General features: G+C 45.6%; 1 protein-coding gene across 7 annotated transcripts in view; it reads right to left on the bottom strand.

Moving 5' to 3' along the window:
* Positions 1 to 14906, bottom strand: part of SH3PXD2A (SH3 and PX domains 2A) — a 296381-nt gene that overhangs the window by 184527 nt on the left and 96948 nt on the right. For all 7 annotated transcript variants that reach the window (XM_083149276.1, XM_083149277.1, XM_083149279.1 and 4 more), the window contains exon 3: positions 1320 to 1395. In XM_083149276.1, the coding sequence (XP_083005402.1) occupies positions 1320 to 1395 (76 nt within the window). The remainder of the gene's footprint in view (positions 1 to 1319; positions 1396 to 14906) is intronic.

The following is a 14906-nucleotide window of genomic DNA, read 5'->3' as shown; positions in this document are numbered from 1 at the left end:
GTTTTCCATATGCTGTCATAGAAATCTATGGGTACTGCTGGGCTGCCGGGACTGCTGTTGTCCACAATAACTACAATTTTTCACATATTTTACCACAAAACGCCATTCACAGGGCCAAATGTGTGAGAATCAGAAAGTGGGAGATTTTTGGAGAGTTTTACCATTTCTTTAAAGCAGCAATCATTTATACTGCAAAACCAGCTTGATGTTGCCATGTAATCGATTGCTGCTTTATACAAAAAAAAAAAAAATCAGAAAACTCTCCCAAAATCTCTCACCTTCTGATTCTAACACCCTATTACATTTGGCACATAGACGCAACCTAAAAAACCCAGTAAAGTATTGGTCAATAAAAAAACCAGAACAGTAATAGTTGTGGGGATGATGTCAGTGGAAGGACATGGAGGAAGGATGTATTCCTATAAATGGCAACTTGGATACCGTAATCTTGATTTGGAGTATAACATTTACCTCATAGTAACGATGTGTGATAGTTGGATGATTTGGGATTTACACAGAGCCAGCCTTAGGCATAGGCAAACTAGGCAATTGCCTAGGGCATTTGGAATGCCTAGGGGCACCAGCAGCTTCTGCTGATTAAAATGATATGCAGCATGCCTATATTCTGTGTATGAGTGTGGCTGTATCTGCATATGAAATAGTGTTTTCATGGAAATCATTGTAACATAGCATTCCGTATTCAGGTATAGCCACAGTCACACACAGAATATATTCATGCCACATATCATTTTAATCATCGGAAGCTCCTTGTGTGTCCTGGTCATAACAATGCAAATTAGATGAATTTTTAGCGAAAAAAGCACGCAACATTAGCAGAACTGGCCAGGAGCTGAATGGCCTAATGAAGCAAGATGTATGAGGAAACATCGGTACATGTGTAGTTTCACTGTGCCAGTATGGCGCCGTGCGTCTGAGTCCCCTTCCGGGGCTCGCTTTGCTCGCCCACGCATGAGCACCAAAATGATGACTGCTATGATGAGGGTTGATGGTGCTGGGAAAGGGGAGCAGGGTCAGAGGCGGAACTAGTGGCGGTGCTAGGGGGCACCAGCCAAAATTTTGCCTAGGGCATCATTTAGGCTAGGGCCGGCTCTGGATTTACATGATACAAAATAAAATTCTGCCTCCTCACCCAGATGCCACCAATAATAACACCAGGCTGCAGTCACCATTTACTACAGACGGCAATATATGCTACTACTCCTGTGTGCTTACATCACCAGGTACCACATCACCCCTGTGGAGATGCTGCACTTGTCATGTTACTTGTATCATCTCTTATGACAGCTGATGTTTCTTACCTGGGAGAAATGGGATAATTCTCTGCTTAGGGTCCTTCTGTCCAGCTTCAATTGGAAACTTATCCAAAACTTGCATCTGTCACAAAATGATGATAACACATAATGAATAAAAAAAATTTACATGTCACATAGGGGCACAGTCATACAATGCATTCTAGCGATATAACACGTTCTAGAGCCAAAGGATTTCCAAGTACATGGAAACCCCACCCCTGACCACAATTGAAGCCTCCCTGCCCACACGGTGCAATACTGTGTTTCAAAGGTATAATAATTATCCCTATTATACACACTTGAATATTGACAGTATGCCATGAAGGGTGGTTCCTAATGACATAGATAGATAGATAGATAGATAGATAGATAGATAGATAGATAGATAGATAGATAACTCCCCCCCCCCCCTCCCCCCCATCCCCCCCCCTGAAAATCCAGCCTTTGCAGCGCTGTCAGTCATACACTCATTACCAGCGGCCTGCCTCGGTGTATGCACCACTTGAAGAAACATTTGACGTGCAGCTGCCAGCCGAGTCTGGAGTACGCTTCCATAGGGCTGTCCTGTGCACATGTTCCTCGCTCGGATCCCACAGTTTATTTACCTAGGTGTATTTTTAGGCAGATTGAGCTGGAAATGATCCAAAGCATTATTTTCAGGATACATGGATATTTCTCAGCAACATAAATGGGCTGCTTACAGATCAGCATCGTATGGAAGCTGTTAGGAGCGCACGGTCCATTTATGCCCAACTTTGGTAAACGCTGGGGAAAAAAAATCTTTACGGTGTTTTGACGGTGCTCGCTTGTTTGCCTAGTAATGTAAGGGATACTGGATACCCCAGACCACCCACCTCATCGGGTTTCACTTCAGAGGAACAGATGTTATGCCAGTTGTATTTCTACCCAGACCTACGTGATGCGCCACAGGCGTAAACTTTATTTTTCTACCCTCTCAGACAGACATTGGGCAAAAGCAAGTTCTAAACCTCTGAGCAAGAATAACTTCCTCTTCTACAATAAAAGGCAACGTTTTACCAAATGTATCTGAGAACGCTATAAGAAAGCTACTGTTTACACTGATAGAAATGCACAGGACTAATGCCATCATAAACTAGCTACAACATCACTACTACTGTGTGTGTGTGTGTGTGTGTGTGTGTGTGTGTGTGTGTGTGTGTGTGTGTGTGTGTGTGTGCGCGCGCGTGCGTTTGTACAGTGACAGACTTATACGGTCGGACGGACAAAAAGGTCAACTTGCATTGGTTTGAACACTGAAGTTTGACATGGCTTAGGTCGACACCTGATATAGATCAACATGCTGAAGGTTGACATGGATGGAAGGTTGACACAAGCATTAGGTTGACAGTGTCTAGGTCGACAGTCAAAAGGTCAACATAGGTTTTTTCACTTTTTTTTTTTTGTGACGACAGGCGGTATTTCATACCCTATTATCCACTAGGGTGTAAAGGGAGAATAGAATAGTGTGCCAAGCGCAGTGGGCCATGTGAGGGGACCAAGTGCACTGGCACGGTGTCCATGTCGACTATGTCGACATTCTGGCCATAAAAGTTTTTTTTTAAAAACCATGTCAACCTTTTGAATGTCAACCTAGACACCGTCGACCGAATGCTTGTGTCGACCTAATGCATGTCGACCTTTGGTGGGTATAACCGGTGTCGCTCTCTGCCATGGTGCGTCTAGCACAACGTGGTCTGTATTATATCACTGATATGCAGACCAGACTTGTGCTAGAGCACACCAAAGCACAGCGCAACACCCCAGGCAGGGAAGAAGAACTTCATGGGTTTTGAAAGATGCAGGGTGCTAGAATGTACATTATATAAGTGCAGATTGCATTATGTATACTTCAAAGAACCCTTTAAGCTGATCCTTTTGGATAAATATACACCCGCAATGCAATTTACTGATTTGGCCCCATACGCTGAGATATGTGGGACAGCTGTTATCTACACACAGGAGGAATGGTTAGACATTTCACCATAGCAGCTAATCTCATCTTCAGCTCAAGTCTAATCATTAATAAACCAGATTTTGTTCCTAACATGAAAATGCATTTCCTGCTTGGTCAACAGTGAAAATGTAGACAGTGTCAAAAGGTCGACAGTCAAAAAGTCGAGAGGGTCCAAAGGTCGACAGTCAAAATGTCGACAGGGTCAAAAGGTCAACATGAGAACGTTTTTGTTTTTTTCAAACTTTTGAGCCGACATGTGCCAACAGGCGGTATTTCATACCCTACCATCCACTACGGCGTGGAGGGAGAATACAATAGCGTGCGGAGCGCAGCGAGAGTCCAAAGCAGGGGACGTGTACACTTAGACGGTGTCCATGTCAACCTATGTCGACACAGACACCTAAAACCATGAAAAACTCATGTCAACCTTTTGACCATGTCAACTTTTGGACCCTGACGACCTTTTGACCCTGTGGATCATTGTAGATCTAAAATACCATAACCGTGATGCCACAGATTCCGCAGCACTGACGTCCATAGTTATGGAGCAGTGCGGGAGCAGACCTGGAGACTAAAGTAAGAGTACTGTAGATAATGAAGCGGTAGGAGAGACAATCTCACAGGTGATCTAGTGATGAGGTCCGAGATGTATGAAGCAAGGAACGAGTAAAGGCTACTATCAGATTTAGAGGCTTCATGAGAAATCTACACAAATACACCAAAGTGACTGTGAGCTCTGTTACTCCATGGTCAGGCTGATGGTTCAAACATGGAGGAGTCTTAGTACTGGTTACAATTTCAAATAAGTGTAGTGGATTTACTGTACATAAACCAATACAGATTGGAACTGGCAGAATCTGAGTTGTGTAGTTTAGTGACCCCCAGCTTGCACCAGTGATTTGGGCTACATTGTGAGAGACCTGCAGTGGTTCCCACAGACATGGCGTGCTAGCATAAATAAGAAAACGTGATCAAGCAGTAAGGCCTGGTATACAGGCCTGGAGCATCGCTAGATGGAAACATCACACCAGGCTGGGTCAGAACCAAGCAGAGTAGGAATTAGAGACAAATCAGCAGAATGAGTCAGGTCATATACACTGGAGACAGGATTTAGGAAACAGACAAGATGGACACTGGAAACTGGGAACACTGGAGCAAGGGTAGTGATCCTTATACTCTGGCCATCCTAGAATTAAATGATCTACAGCAATGGATCCCAAACTCAGTCCTCAAGGCACCCTAACATTCCATGTCTTAATAATACCTATAATTAAGAACTGATGGTTAAATTAAACTGAGGTATTGGGGTATATTCAATGAGTATCGAAACTGCAACCTTGACTAAAAGATGGCAGTTTTCGACATGAAAAGATCGGAAGGGGTTCTGATCTATTCAATGCGAGCTGGGTTTTTTTTCAGCATGTCGAAATGTTTCGACATGCTGAAAAGCAGGTGAATTGATGGAATAGCCGCTAATCCACCTGCTTTTGACGGAAACCCAGCCAAAACTGAAAGGTTTTGGCTGTGTTTCCGTCATTCTCAATCCGACATAACAAGATGCCAGATTGAGGCAGGGAGGATGGCACCGGATGAGCAGAAGCAGCTTACACAGCGCTGTCCTCCTGTCCGCCGCCTCCCTTACCCTCCAGCACCCTCCCGCTGACTCATGTACCTACCCGCCACCAGCTTACGTGGCCCCATCCAGGCTCCGTCTCGGGTCCCCGTTGCCTCACGCCGTCTCCCGCTGCCGCGCTCACAGCGAGCTGGCCGGGTGAGCGTCAATCACCCGGATTGAATAATGGATGCCGGACCCATTCCGCCAAAAGAATGTCGGGATGGATCCGGCATCAAATGAATATATACCATTATCCCATGAATGAATGTGTGCGCGTGTACATGTTGTAGGGAATATAGATTGTAAGCTCCACGGGGGCAGGGACTAATGTGAATGTTCAAATATTCTCTGTACAGCGTTGCGGAATATGTGTGCGCTATATAAGAAACTGGAAATAAATAATAAATAAAATAATAAGATAACCCCCTTATTCGCTATTGGGGGAGGAGCTCTTTATTCAGGAGGGGGTTATCTAAAAACGTATTACAGAAATGACAAATGCAGCATTGGTTTAGTTTTCTCTAACTATTTACAGCACTATAAAATATATATAAAGTGACAAAAACATATGAACATAGTATTATATTCCCCTACAAAGATGTTAGAAGGATCTATATATCTGGTTTAAATCCAAGAAAATTCCTCTTCAATTTGTAGGAGTTATGGCTTGTGAAATGGATGGTGTTACAATGGAAAAATAAGGAGCTGGAAAACTCATTGTCCTCCAGAATATATAAAGTTCCCATAAGTCAATGTCTGCCAAAGACCTGACAGAAAGCATTACGAAATCCAAATACAGAGGCTGACCAATAACAGGCCGCCTCCCGGGATTACAGTGCATTAGCTACAAGGAGTGAGGCTGGAATACATTCACACTGCGCACGAATGGAACTTACACAATATTACATAGGGTAAAGGTCTCAGAGACGTAGAGAAATTAGTATCTGTTAAAACACATATCTATAAAGGTGCCCATACACCTGTGTAGCAGCAGTGTATGGCCATCTGACCCCGATACATCACATGCGTTACTTTCACATATGATGTATCACATGCGACCCAGCACCCTGCCGCTGGGAGCAGGTCCAAGGCGGAGGTCAGATAGACAGCAGGTCCGACCTCCGGCTTAGGTCTGATGCACACAGGACCACGCATCGGACCCGAGAGGGACATCAAACACATCCGATTTGGGCCGATTTCTCAGGCCGATCCGTCGAGATCGGGGGAAATCGGGCCAAATTGTACGAGTGTATGGGCACCTATGTTTGACAACTCACATGTTTACGTGCAAAATAAACACAAACTAAAAAACAAAGGGAATGCATTTGTTATCTGTGCACATTTGTTATTAATGGGAGATGCATCAAAACTTGCAGAGATACCAACCAAACAACTGCTGTGATTTATTTTTAAACACAGCCTTTAAATGGGAGTTGGAAGCTGATTGGCTGGTACTTCAGTTATTATTTATTTACAGTTTCTTATATAGCGCAGCAGATTCCGTTGCGCTTTACAATTGTAGACAGTGATAAAACAAACTGGGTAACAAAAGACAGACTTGGAGGTAGGAGGGCCCTGCTGCAAGCTTACAATCTATAGGGACATAGGAGGGAAACACAAGGACAGGCACCAGTAATAGCATAGCAGTCCCACCAAGTTACAAGTCCAGAAGAAAAGCTATATAATACATAAGTGCCTCAGAGGGTTATGTGTGTAGAACTTAAATATTATAGCACCTCTGCAATCCTGAGCTGTGCTATTGGACTTGGACTTTTTTCACCAGCTCAATCCTCTGACCATCATGTCCCATCTCAATTGGAAGACCCTGCTACATATAACCTGGAGAAACAGTCGCATCATAGTTGAGGTTCCTGGCTCTGGTTCATTTACCATTAACATCAGGATCAACACCTCCAGCGGCACCCAGGATACAAAATTGCTTTTGGACTCCATCATTTGGGACTACTGCTTTGGTTGAGGTAACGTATTTACCCATTGGGTTGTTTTCACTAATGCACATTTAATTCCTTGAAATTTGCTGTGTTTTTTTTTATATGTTATTAAATATACCTTTTAAGGTACTCTTTACCTAGAAGGGCGCCCATCGCGGGCATCGCGGGTACATTTATGTCTGGCCGCGACGCGACCGCCGCGATTTCCCATTGAAACCCATGTTAAACATGGAAATCGCGTCGGTCGCGTCGCGGCCGGCCATAAATGTACCCGCGACGCGATGCACCCGATTTCCCATAGCAATCAATGTTAAATGGCCCGACCGACGCGATTTTACTGTTAAATGCCTCAATGGACCCGATGTGGCCATAGGAAACAATGTTAAATGGGCCACAGAGGCCAAATAGGCAACCTTGACTGGGAAATGGCGCCCCCAATTGTTACCGCCACCCCACGATCAACGTCAACCCGAAGCGTGGCGAGCGCAGCGAGCCCGCGAGGGGCGGCGGTACGCGTCCTCCGACCATTTCATACCCCCACTATCCACGTCGGCGTGGAGTTGAGAATAGAATAGTGTGGCGAGCACAGCGAGCCACCGAGCCCGAAGCGTGGCGAGCGCAGCGAGCCCCGCGAGGGGACGCGGATACCTTCACAGCTATACGCGTCCCCTCGCGGGCTTCACAGGTATCCGCTGCGCTCGCCACGCTTCGGGCTCGGTGGCTCGCTGCGCTCGCCACACTATTCTATTCTCAACTCCACGCCGACGTGGATAGTGGGGGTATGAAAAGGTCGGAGGACGCGTACCGCCGCCCCTCGCGGGCTCGCTGCGCTCGCCACGCTTCGGGTTGACGTTGATCGTGGGGTGGCGTAAACAATTGGGGGGGCCATTTCAGAGTTCAGGGTAACTATTTGGGCTCTAAGGCCCATTTAACATTGTTTCCTATGGTAAAATCGGGTCCATTCAGCCATTTAACATGAAAATCGTGTCCATCGGGCCTTTTAACATTGATTCCTATGGCAAACCGTGGGCATCGCGTCGCGGCCATCGTGTGCACATTTATGGGCGGCCGCGACGCGACCGACGCGATGTCCATGTTTAACATGGTTTTCAATGGGGAAATCGTGGACATCGCGTCGGTCGCGTCGCGTCCGGGCATCTTTAGCCCGCATACGACGCGACCGACGCGATTTTTTACCTCACGATGCCCACGATCAAAATCGTGGGCGCCCTTCTAGGTAAAGAGTACCCCTTTTAATTGATTCACTCGTTAAGACACAGATTTTTTTTTCAGCGCTGCTTCTTTGTTTTTATACTATTAACAAGAAAATATAAGACAGTGCAGGCAGATCAGTTTTGGCCACTGTATATTGTGTGTAAATCTAGTGTTCTATTATAATCAAAATGTTACAAATTTGCACAGTGTGTATAGTCAATATATCTGTGGTTTCTAGGCTGATGGAGTTCAAGGGAAATCGCAGAATCGTGCATAGCCAAAATCTGACCGTGTGTATGCACCTTTACACTCTGGAGGTTATTCTTATCGGAGCGGCCAAACGTGCGTACGGTCACTATTAGCGTACGCTCTCCGTACGCGGCCGTTGGGGTTAAGTCCACCCACAACTCAGCCGCATACGTACGGGCAGAAACAACGTCGAAGGGGAGTGGCGTACAATTGAGCGTACGCCAACGTACACGGACGGACCAGCCCTTACACTCCGACAACTGGCGTACAATTGAGCGTACGCCACCGTTTACGGACGTCTCTCGTCCGTCTTCCCACCGACTTCTTGCGGCTATCTGAGCGTACGCCAGCTTGCACGGACGGGTCCCTATTGTTTTCAATAGAAAACTCAGCTTATGTCACCGCTCGTGAGAGTGAGCGTACGTCCGTGTACGCTGGCATACCCTTCACATATATGGACCTGCAAATCTTGCCTTTCAACTATAATTATGAAAATTAATTAATTGATGGAATTAATTAATGTGCAAAATAGTGGGCATGGGCTTAAAACATTGCTGAAACATCCTTTGTAGGTGTTAGATGTGGTTTATGTTATTGTATCATAAATACAAAACCTATGTTTGTATTAGAGTGAACACGTTGACACATGTCGACTTGTGTAGATTGAGTGTGCTACTGTGTAAAGTCTATGAAAGCACGTAGTGAATGTGTATAACTGTTTAACAAATACCTACCTTAGCATATATAAGCAGGTCTTAAAAAGATTCTTACCTTAAATTAAACAAACCTTTAAATGTCGCGAAGTATAGAAAGATAAGCTTCCAATGTGTTTGAGTGCTGTGTGTGGCTTGAAGGTAGTGAAATCATGGTTTGGACTTAATAGACTTTTGCATTGGTTATTACATTCAGGTGTATGTGTTTGAGTAGTAATCAGCGTAAATTAGCAAACCCAGGCGCACGCTGGCATGCGGTATCTGTAGGGGTGGTCTGAGGTGGCGGTTGGCGGCCGCCTGTTTTGTGTCCGAAATGAACGGTGCTTTAGTCGATCGTGCGGTAGTAGCACCGTTCATTTTTGGTGCACACCCCCGTGTACGCCCATGTTTACGCCCATTTTCCCTCATTATTTCGGCCGCTCCCCTCAACACGCCCCAATGCCGCCCCCAATGCCCGTACTCTCGCGTACAGGTTTTTTCGCACGGAGAGACCCGTCCGTAAGCGTTGTGGAGTGTTCGCGCCTGCGAATGTACGCATGCGCAGATCATGAAAAACCCCGGAACGTACGCGTACGGCCCGGCCGCACCAACCAGAATAAGGCCCTATGTATCTTAATTTCACTTACTGCAGTGGTTCCCAAACTGTGGGGACCATTTATCAATGAGTTTTAACTACTCAAAACCATGTGCACTGCAGGTGGGGCAGATGTAACTTGTTCAGAGAGAAATAGATTTGTATGGGCTTTTACTTCAAAGTGAGATCTACACTGCTCAAAAAAATAAAAGGAACACTAACATAACACAGCCCAGATCTGAATGAATGAAATATTCTTATTAAATACTTTTTTCTTTACATAGTTGAATGTGCTGACAACAAAATCACACAAAAATTATCAATAGAAATCAAATTTATTAACCCATGGAGGGCTGAATTTGGAGTCACACTCAAAATTAAAGTGGAAAAACACACTACAGGCTGATCCAACCTTGATGTAATGTCCTTAAAACAAGTCAAAATGAGGCTCAGTAGTGTGTGTGGTCTCCATGTGCCTGTATGGCCTCTCTACAATGCCTGGGCATGCTCCCGATGAGGTGGCGGATGGTCTCCTGAGGGATCTCCTCCCAGACCTGGACTAAAGCATCCGCCAACTCCTGGACAGTCTGTGGTGCAACGATGGAGCGAGACATGATGTCCCAGATGTGCTCAATTGGATTCAGGTCTGGGGAACGGGCGGGCCAGTCCATAGCATCAATGCATTCGTCTTGCAGGAACTGCTGACACACTCCAGCCTAGGTCTAGCATTGTCTTGCATTAGGATGAACCCAGTACCAACCGCACCAGCAAATGGTCTCACAAGGGGTCTGAGGATCTCATCTCGGTACCTAATGGCAGTCAGGCTACCTCTGGCGAGCACATGGAGGGCTGTGCAGCCCCCCAAAGAAATGCCACCCCACACCATTACTGACCCACTGCCAAACCGGTCATGCTGGAGGATGTTGCAGGCAGCAGAATGGTTTCTTTGGCATCTCCAGACTCAGTGTGAACCTGCTTTCATCTGTGAAGAGCACAGGGTGCCAGTGGCGAATTTGCCAATCTTGGTGTTCTCTGGCAAATGCCAAACGTCCTGCACGGTGTTGGGCTGTAAGCACAACCCCCACCTGTGGACGTTGGGCCCTCATACCACCCTCATGGAGTTTCTGACCATTTGAGTAGATATGCACATTTGTGGCCTGCTAGAGGTCATTTTGCAGGAGTCTGGCAGTGCTCCTCCTGTTCCTCCTTGCACAAAGGTGGAGGTAGCAGTCCTGCTGCTGGGTTGTTGCCCTCCTACGTCCTCCTCCATGTCTCCTGATGTACTGGCCTGTCTCCTGATAGCGCCTCCATGCTCTGGACACTATGTTGACAGACACAGCAAACCTTCTTGCCACAGCTCACATTGATGTGCCATCCTGGATGAGCTGCACTACCTGAGCCACTTGTGTGGGTTGTAGACTCCGTCTCATGCTACCACTAGAGTGAAAGCACCGGCAGCTTTCAAAAGTGACCAAAACATCAGCCAGAAAGCATAGGAGCTGAGAAGTGGTCTGTGGTCACCACCTGCGGAACATCTCCTTTATTGGGGGTGTCTTGCTAATTGCCTATAATTTCCACCTGTTGTCTATTCCATTTGCACAACAGCATGCGAAATTGATTGTCAATCAGTGTTGCTTCCTAAGTGGACAGTTTGATTTCACAGAAGTGTGATTGTCGGAGTTACATTGTGTTGTTTAAGTGTTCCCTTTATTTTTTTGAGCAGTGTATATTGCAGTGTAAAAATGGAATTGGTATGGAATCCCAGCGGTTGGAATCCCGGCGGTCAAAATCCCGACGCCGGAATCCCGACCGCCGAAATCCCCACAAGGGGGGACGTGAATCACCCCCCCCCCCCCCCAGTGGCAAACGCAGGATTTTCAGAAGGGGGTTTCCAGAGGGGCTGAGCAAAGCACGGAGATGGACACTTAGGTGACCCAGTATATGACGGGTCAGTTAAAGTATTATAGATAGACCAAATATATATAAATAATAATAATAATTAAAATATATATATATATTATACATATATATATACATACATACATATACATACAGGGGCGTCAGCAGCAGTGTAGACCCCTGGGCATAGTAATGTATTGGGGCCCCCTACCGATCCTCCAGCGGTAGGGGTGGGGGAAGCTTTGATGTCCTGCGGGTGGTAGGGGGTATTATATCAACCGCTCAGCATGTAGGGCCTTGATCAGTAATTTCCACTAATTACCCCTTTACTGCACAGACGGTGGGAGATGGGGTGGGAGAAGGGGACATTGGGCTGAATGAAGGGGCCCTGATACATAGGAGGGATGTATAGTGGAGTGGGCTTATTATTCACAATTTTCTGGTGGGAGGACAACTTGCTTGACTGCAAATATCTCCAGTTCCCGGGAATAGATTTCTTAGATTTTAATGGAATTAAAAACTAGAGAATCCCTCCTACCAAATGGTAGTGGGGACTAGGGGATCAGAGTTCAGGAGGCAGAGCAATCTGCCCACGAGTATATAATACTACATACCAGGTGTGTGGAGCTGGAGCAGTAACCAGCTGCTGGAAGGCTGATATCTCTGGTTCTGGGCAGAGTAGAGACAAGCTACTAGTGTCCATCAAATGGGGAGAGCCCCAGCTTTTGGAATATATCCTCTTAAAAACTCTAAGTCAGACAGAACCTGAAATATCTGACTGGGAATAACAATTAACAGGCTTGGATGGGGACCACTGCTTTGAAGTCAGATATCTCCGGTTCCCAATGGCTGATTTTTACAATTTGTATACCCTTGGAAAGAGGGGACTCTCAGCTTTCAGCTGATGGCCCTTAGACTCCTGGCGGGTTTCTGGGTACTCAGAAACCCCCCCTGCGTGTGCTACTGCCCCCCCTTGCGGGCTTGTGCACTTGCCACACTAATTTATTCTCCCTCTATGGTGTCGTGTACACACACAGAGGGACAAAGTGCTAGGATTTTGACCGCTGGGAAAATGACTGCATCCCGTAAAAATAAAGCAGTCAGTATTTAGTGGCTCCATGAGAAATCTAGAAAGAGACACAAATACACCAAAATGACTGAGCTCTATTACTACATGATCAGGCTGATGGTTCAAACATGGAGGAGTCTTAGTACTGGTTAAAATTTCAAATAAGTGTAGGGGATTTACTGTACATAAACCAATACGGATTGGAACTGGCAGAATCTGAGTTGTGTAGTTTAGTGACCCCCAGCTTGCATCAGTGATTTGGGCTACACTGTGAGAGACCTGCAGTGGTTCCCACAGACATGGCACATGTGCAAGCATAAATAAGAAAACGTGATCAAGTAGTAAGGCCTGGTACACAGGCCTGAAGCATCGCTAGATGGAAACATCACACCAGGCTGGGTCAGAACCAAGCAGAGTGGGAATCAGAGACAAATCAGCAGACAAGAGGGGCATCAGGAATGAGTCAGGTCATATACACTGGAGACAGGATTGACTTGGAGTTACATTGCGTTGTTTAAGTGTTCCCTTTATTTTTTTGAGCAGTGTATATTGCAGTGTAAAAATAAAGCAGTCAGTATTTTTCCTGCACAGAAACAAAATAAGGATCCCAAATCTAAAACGCTCTGCACATGTTACATCTGCCCCACCTGCAGTGCACATGGTTTTGTCCATTTGCCTTTGCGAGTAAACCAGAATAAGGGCCCTACACTTTCTCCCTCCTATGCACCATCTTGCAAACTTCACCAACTTTTTTGCAATGCAGTGCAAAAAAATATGTATTTTCAGTCCATTCACGTGATGGAGGGGGCTGGCTGCAGACAATGCAGCTGTCCCTGCAAAGGCTGCAATCAGCAGAAGGATGCTCTTGGTACATACTGATAGAGTAAATATAGAAAATGCTGATATACACAGTATGGGATAAATCTGCATACACTGGGAGATGGAAAAAGTACTCCTAATGTATGAGCTAAAGTCACTAATATACAATTTAAACTTATTTATGCCTTCCCTCCAGAGACAGACCGAGAAAGATTGCAATATCTCAAATAGCGGTTTATCAATGACCAGAGACCTCTTTATGGTTGTGCTATAATGCACCTACTGTACATTATGCGGCTGCATTTGGCATAAGCCAGGTCTTTGTAACTTCCTGACAGCGCTTTCAAGTTCCAGAAAGCAATTTGTTACTGGATAATTCACACACAGAAAAGGAGACAAGAGGGATTTAAAATACCCATAGAATGTAAAAAAAAAAAAAGCGTTCACATGTATTTTCTTTTTTTCTTTTTTTTTTAAGTTACCTTAAAAGCCTTTAAACTTCTGGCTTTCATTCGGTTCAAAACCACAAATCAGTTCCTAAAGTTCACTTGAATCAAGTTTGACTGATAGCTTACTGCCCCTGACATCTGCGGGAAAACAGCTGCTTATAGAAGCAATCTAGAACATCAAGAAGTCTTTATACTGGTAATGTTCCAAATCGAAGCAAAAATAATCATATTGTAAAAAGAACAGTCAGAAAGAGAGAGAACAGTGATTATGTAATCTACAGTGTAAAGACTATTGCGAGCTAAAGTGGAAATAAAGTGGTAAAATGGAACTACACAGAGATGTACCTTCTGTTTATGCTCAATATACAGGAATGGTATTAAATCCCAATCATTTCAGAGACACGGGGAAATTTACTGAAATGGGAGTTCTATTTCAGATGAGATGTTGCTATGGGCAACCAGATTATATCTATTATCTTCTAGAACAGGCATATCCAAACTGTGGCCCTCCAGCTGTTGTGAAACTACACATCCCAGCATGCCTTGCCATTAGGGTTGCCACCTCTCCCGGATACCGGGATTCTTCCGTTTTTGGTGGCAACCCTCCAGGCGGCTTTTCCAGTCTCCCGGATTCATCCGGGTGTCTGAAAAAGTCTCCAGCACCGCACGCCGCCCGCACCGCCCGCCGCCCTGCAGTCTGCCTGACGCTTGGGAGATGATGTCATTATCTTGTGTCTTTGGCTTCCTGCAGGGCCGCCCGCCGCCCTCCTCCTTCTTGTAATGGACAAGAAGCTTATTTTAGGTATAGCGGGGGGCCACGCCCAGTTTCTGGCTAAGCCACGCCCATTTACATGGCCACGCCCAATTTTCCGGGAGCGCATTGATGGGCGGGGAAATCTCCAGGAATGAAACATGCTGCAGGTGGCAACCCTGCTTGCCATAGTTTTAGCATTCCCTAATAACAAAACTGTGGCAAGGCATGATGGGACTTGTAGTTTCACAACATCTGGAGGTCCATAGTTTGGACGTGCCTGTTCTAGAAGGTGCTTAATAAATAAGTAGAC

The sequence above is a fragment of the Crinia signifera genome, chromosome 6 (assembly GCF_055691185.1).
Source record: "Crinia signifera chromosome 6, ASM5569118v1, whole genome shotgun sequence".
Classification (NCBI taxonomy): domain Eukaryota; kingdom Metazoa; phylum Chordata; class Amphibia; order Anura; family Myobatrachidae; genus Crinia; species Crinia signifera.
The sequence above is the reverse complement of the archived record's forward strand: the minus strand, read 5'-3'. Positions and strand labels throughout refer to the sequence as shown.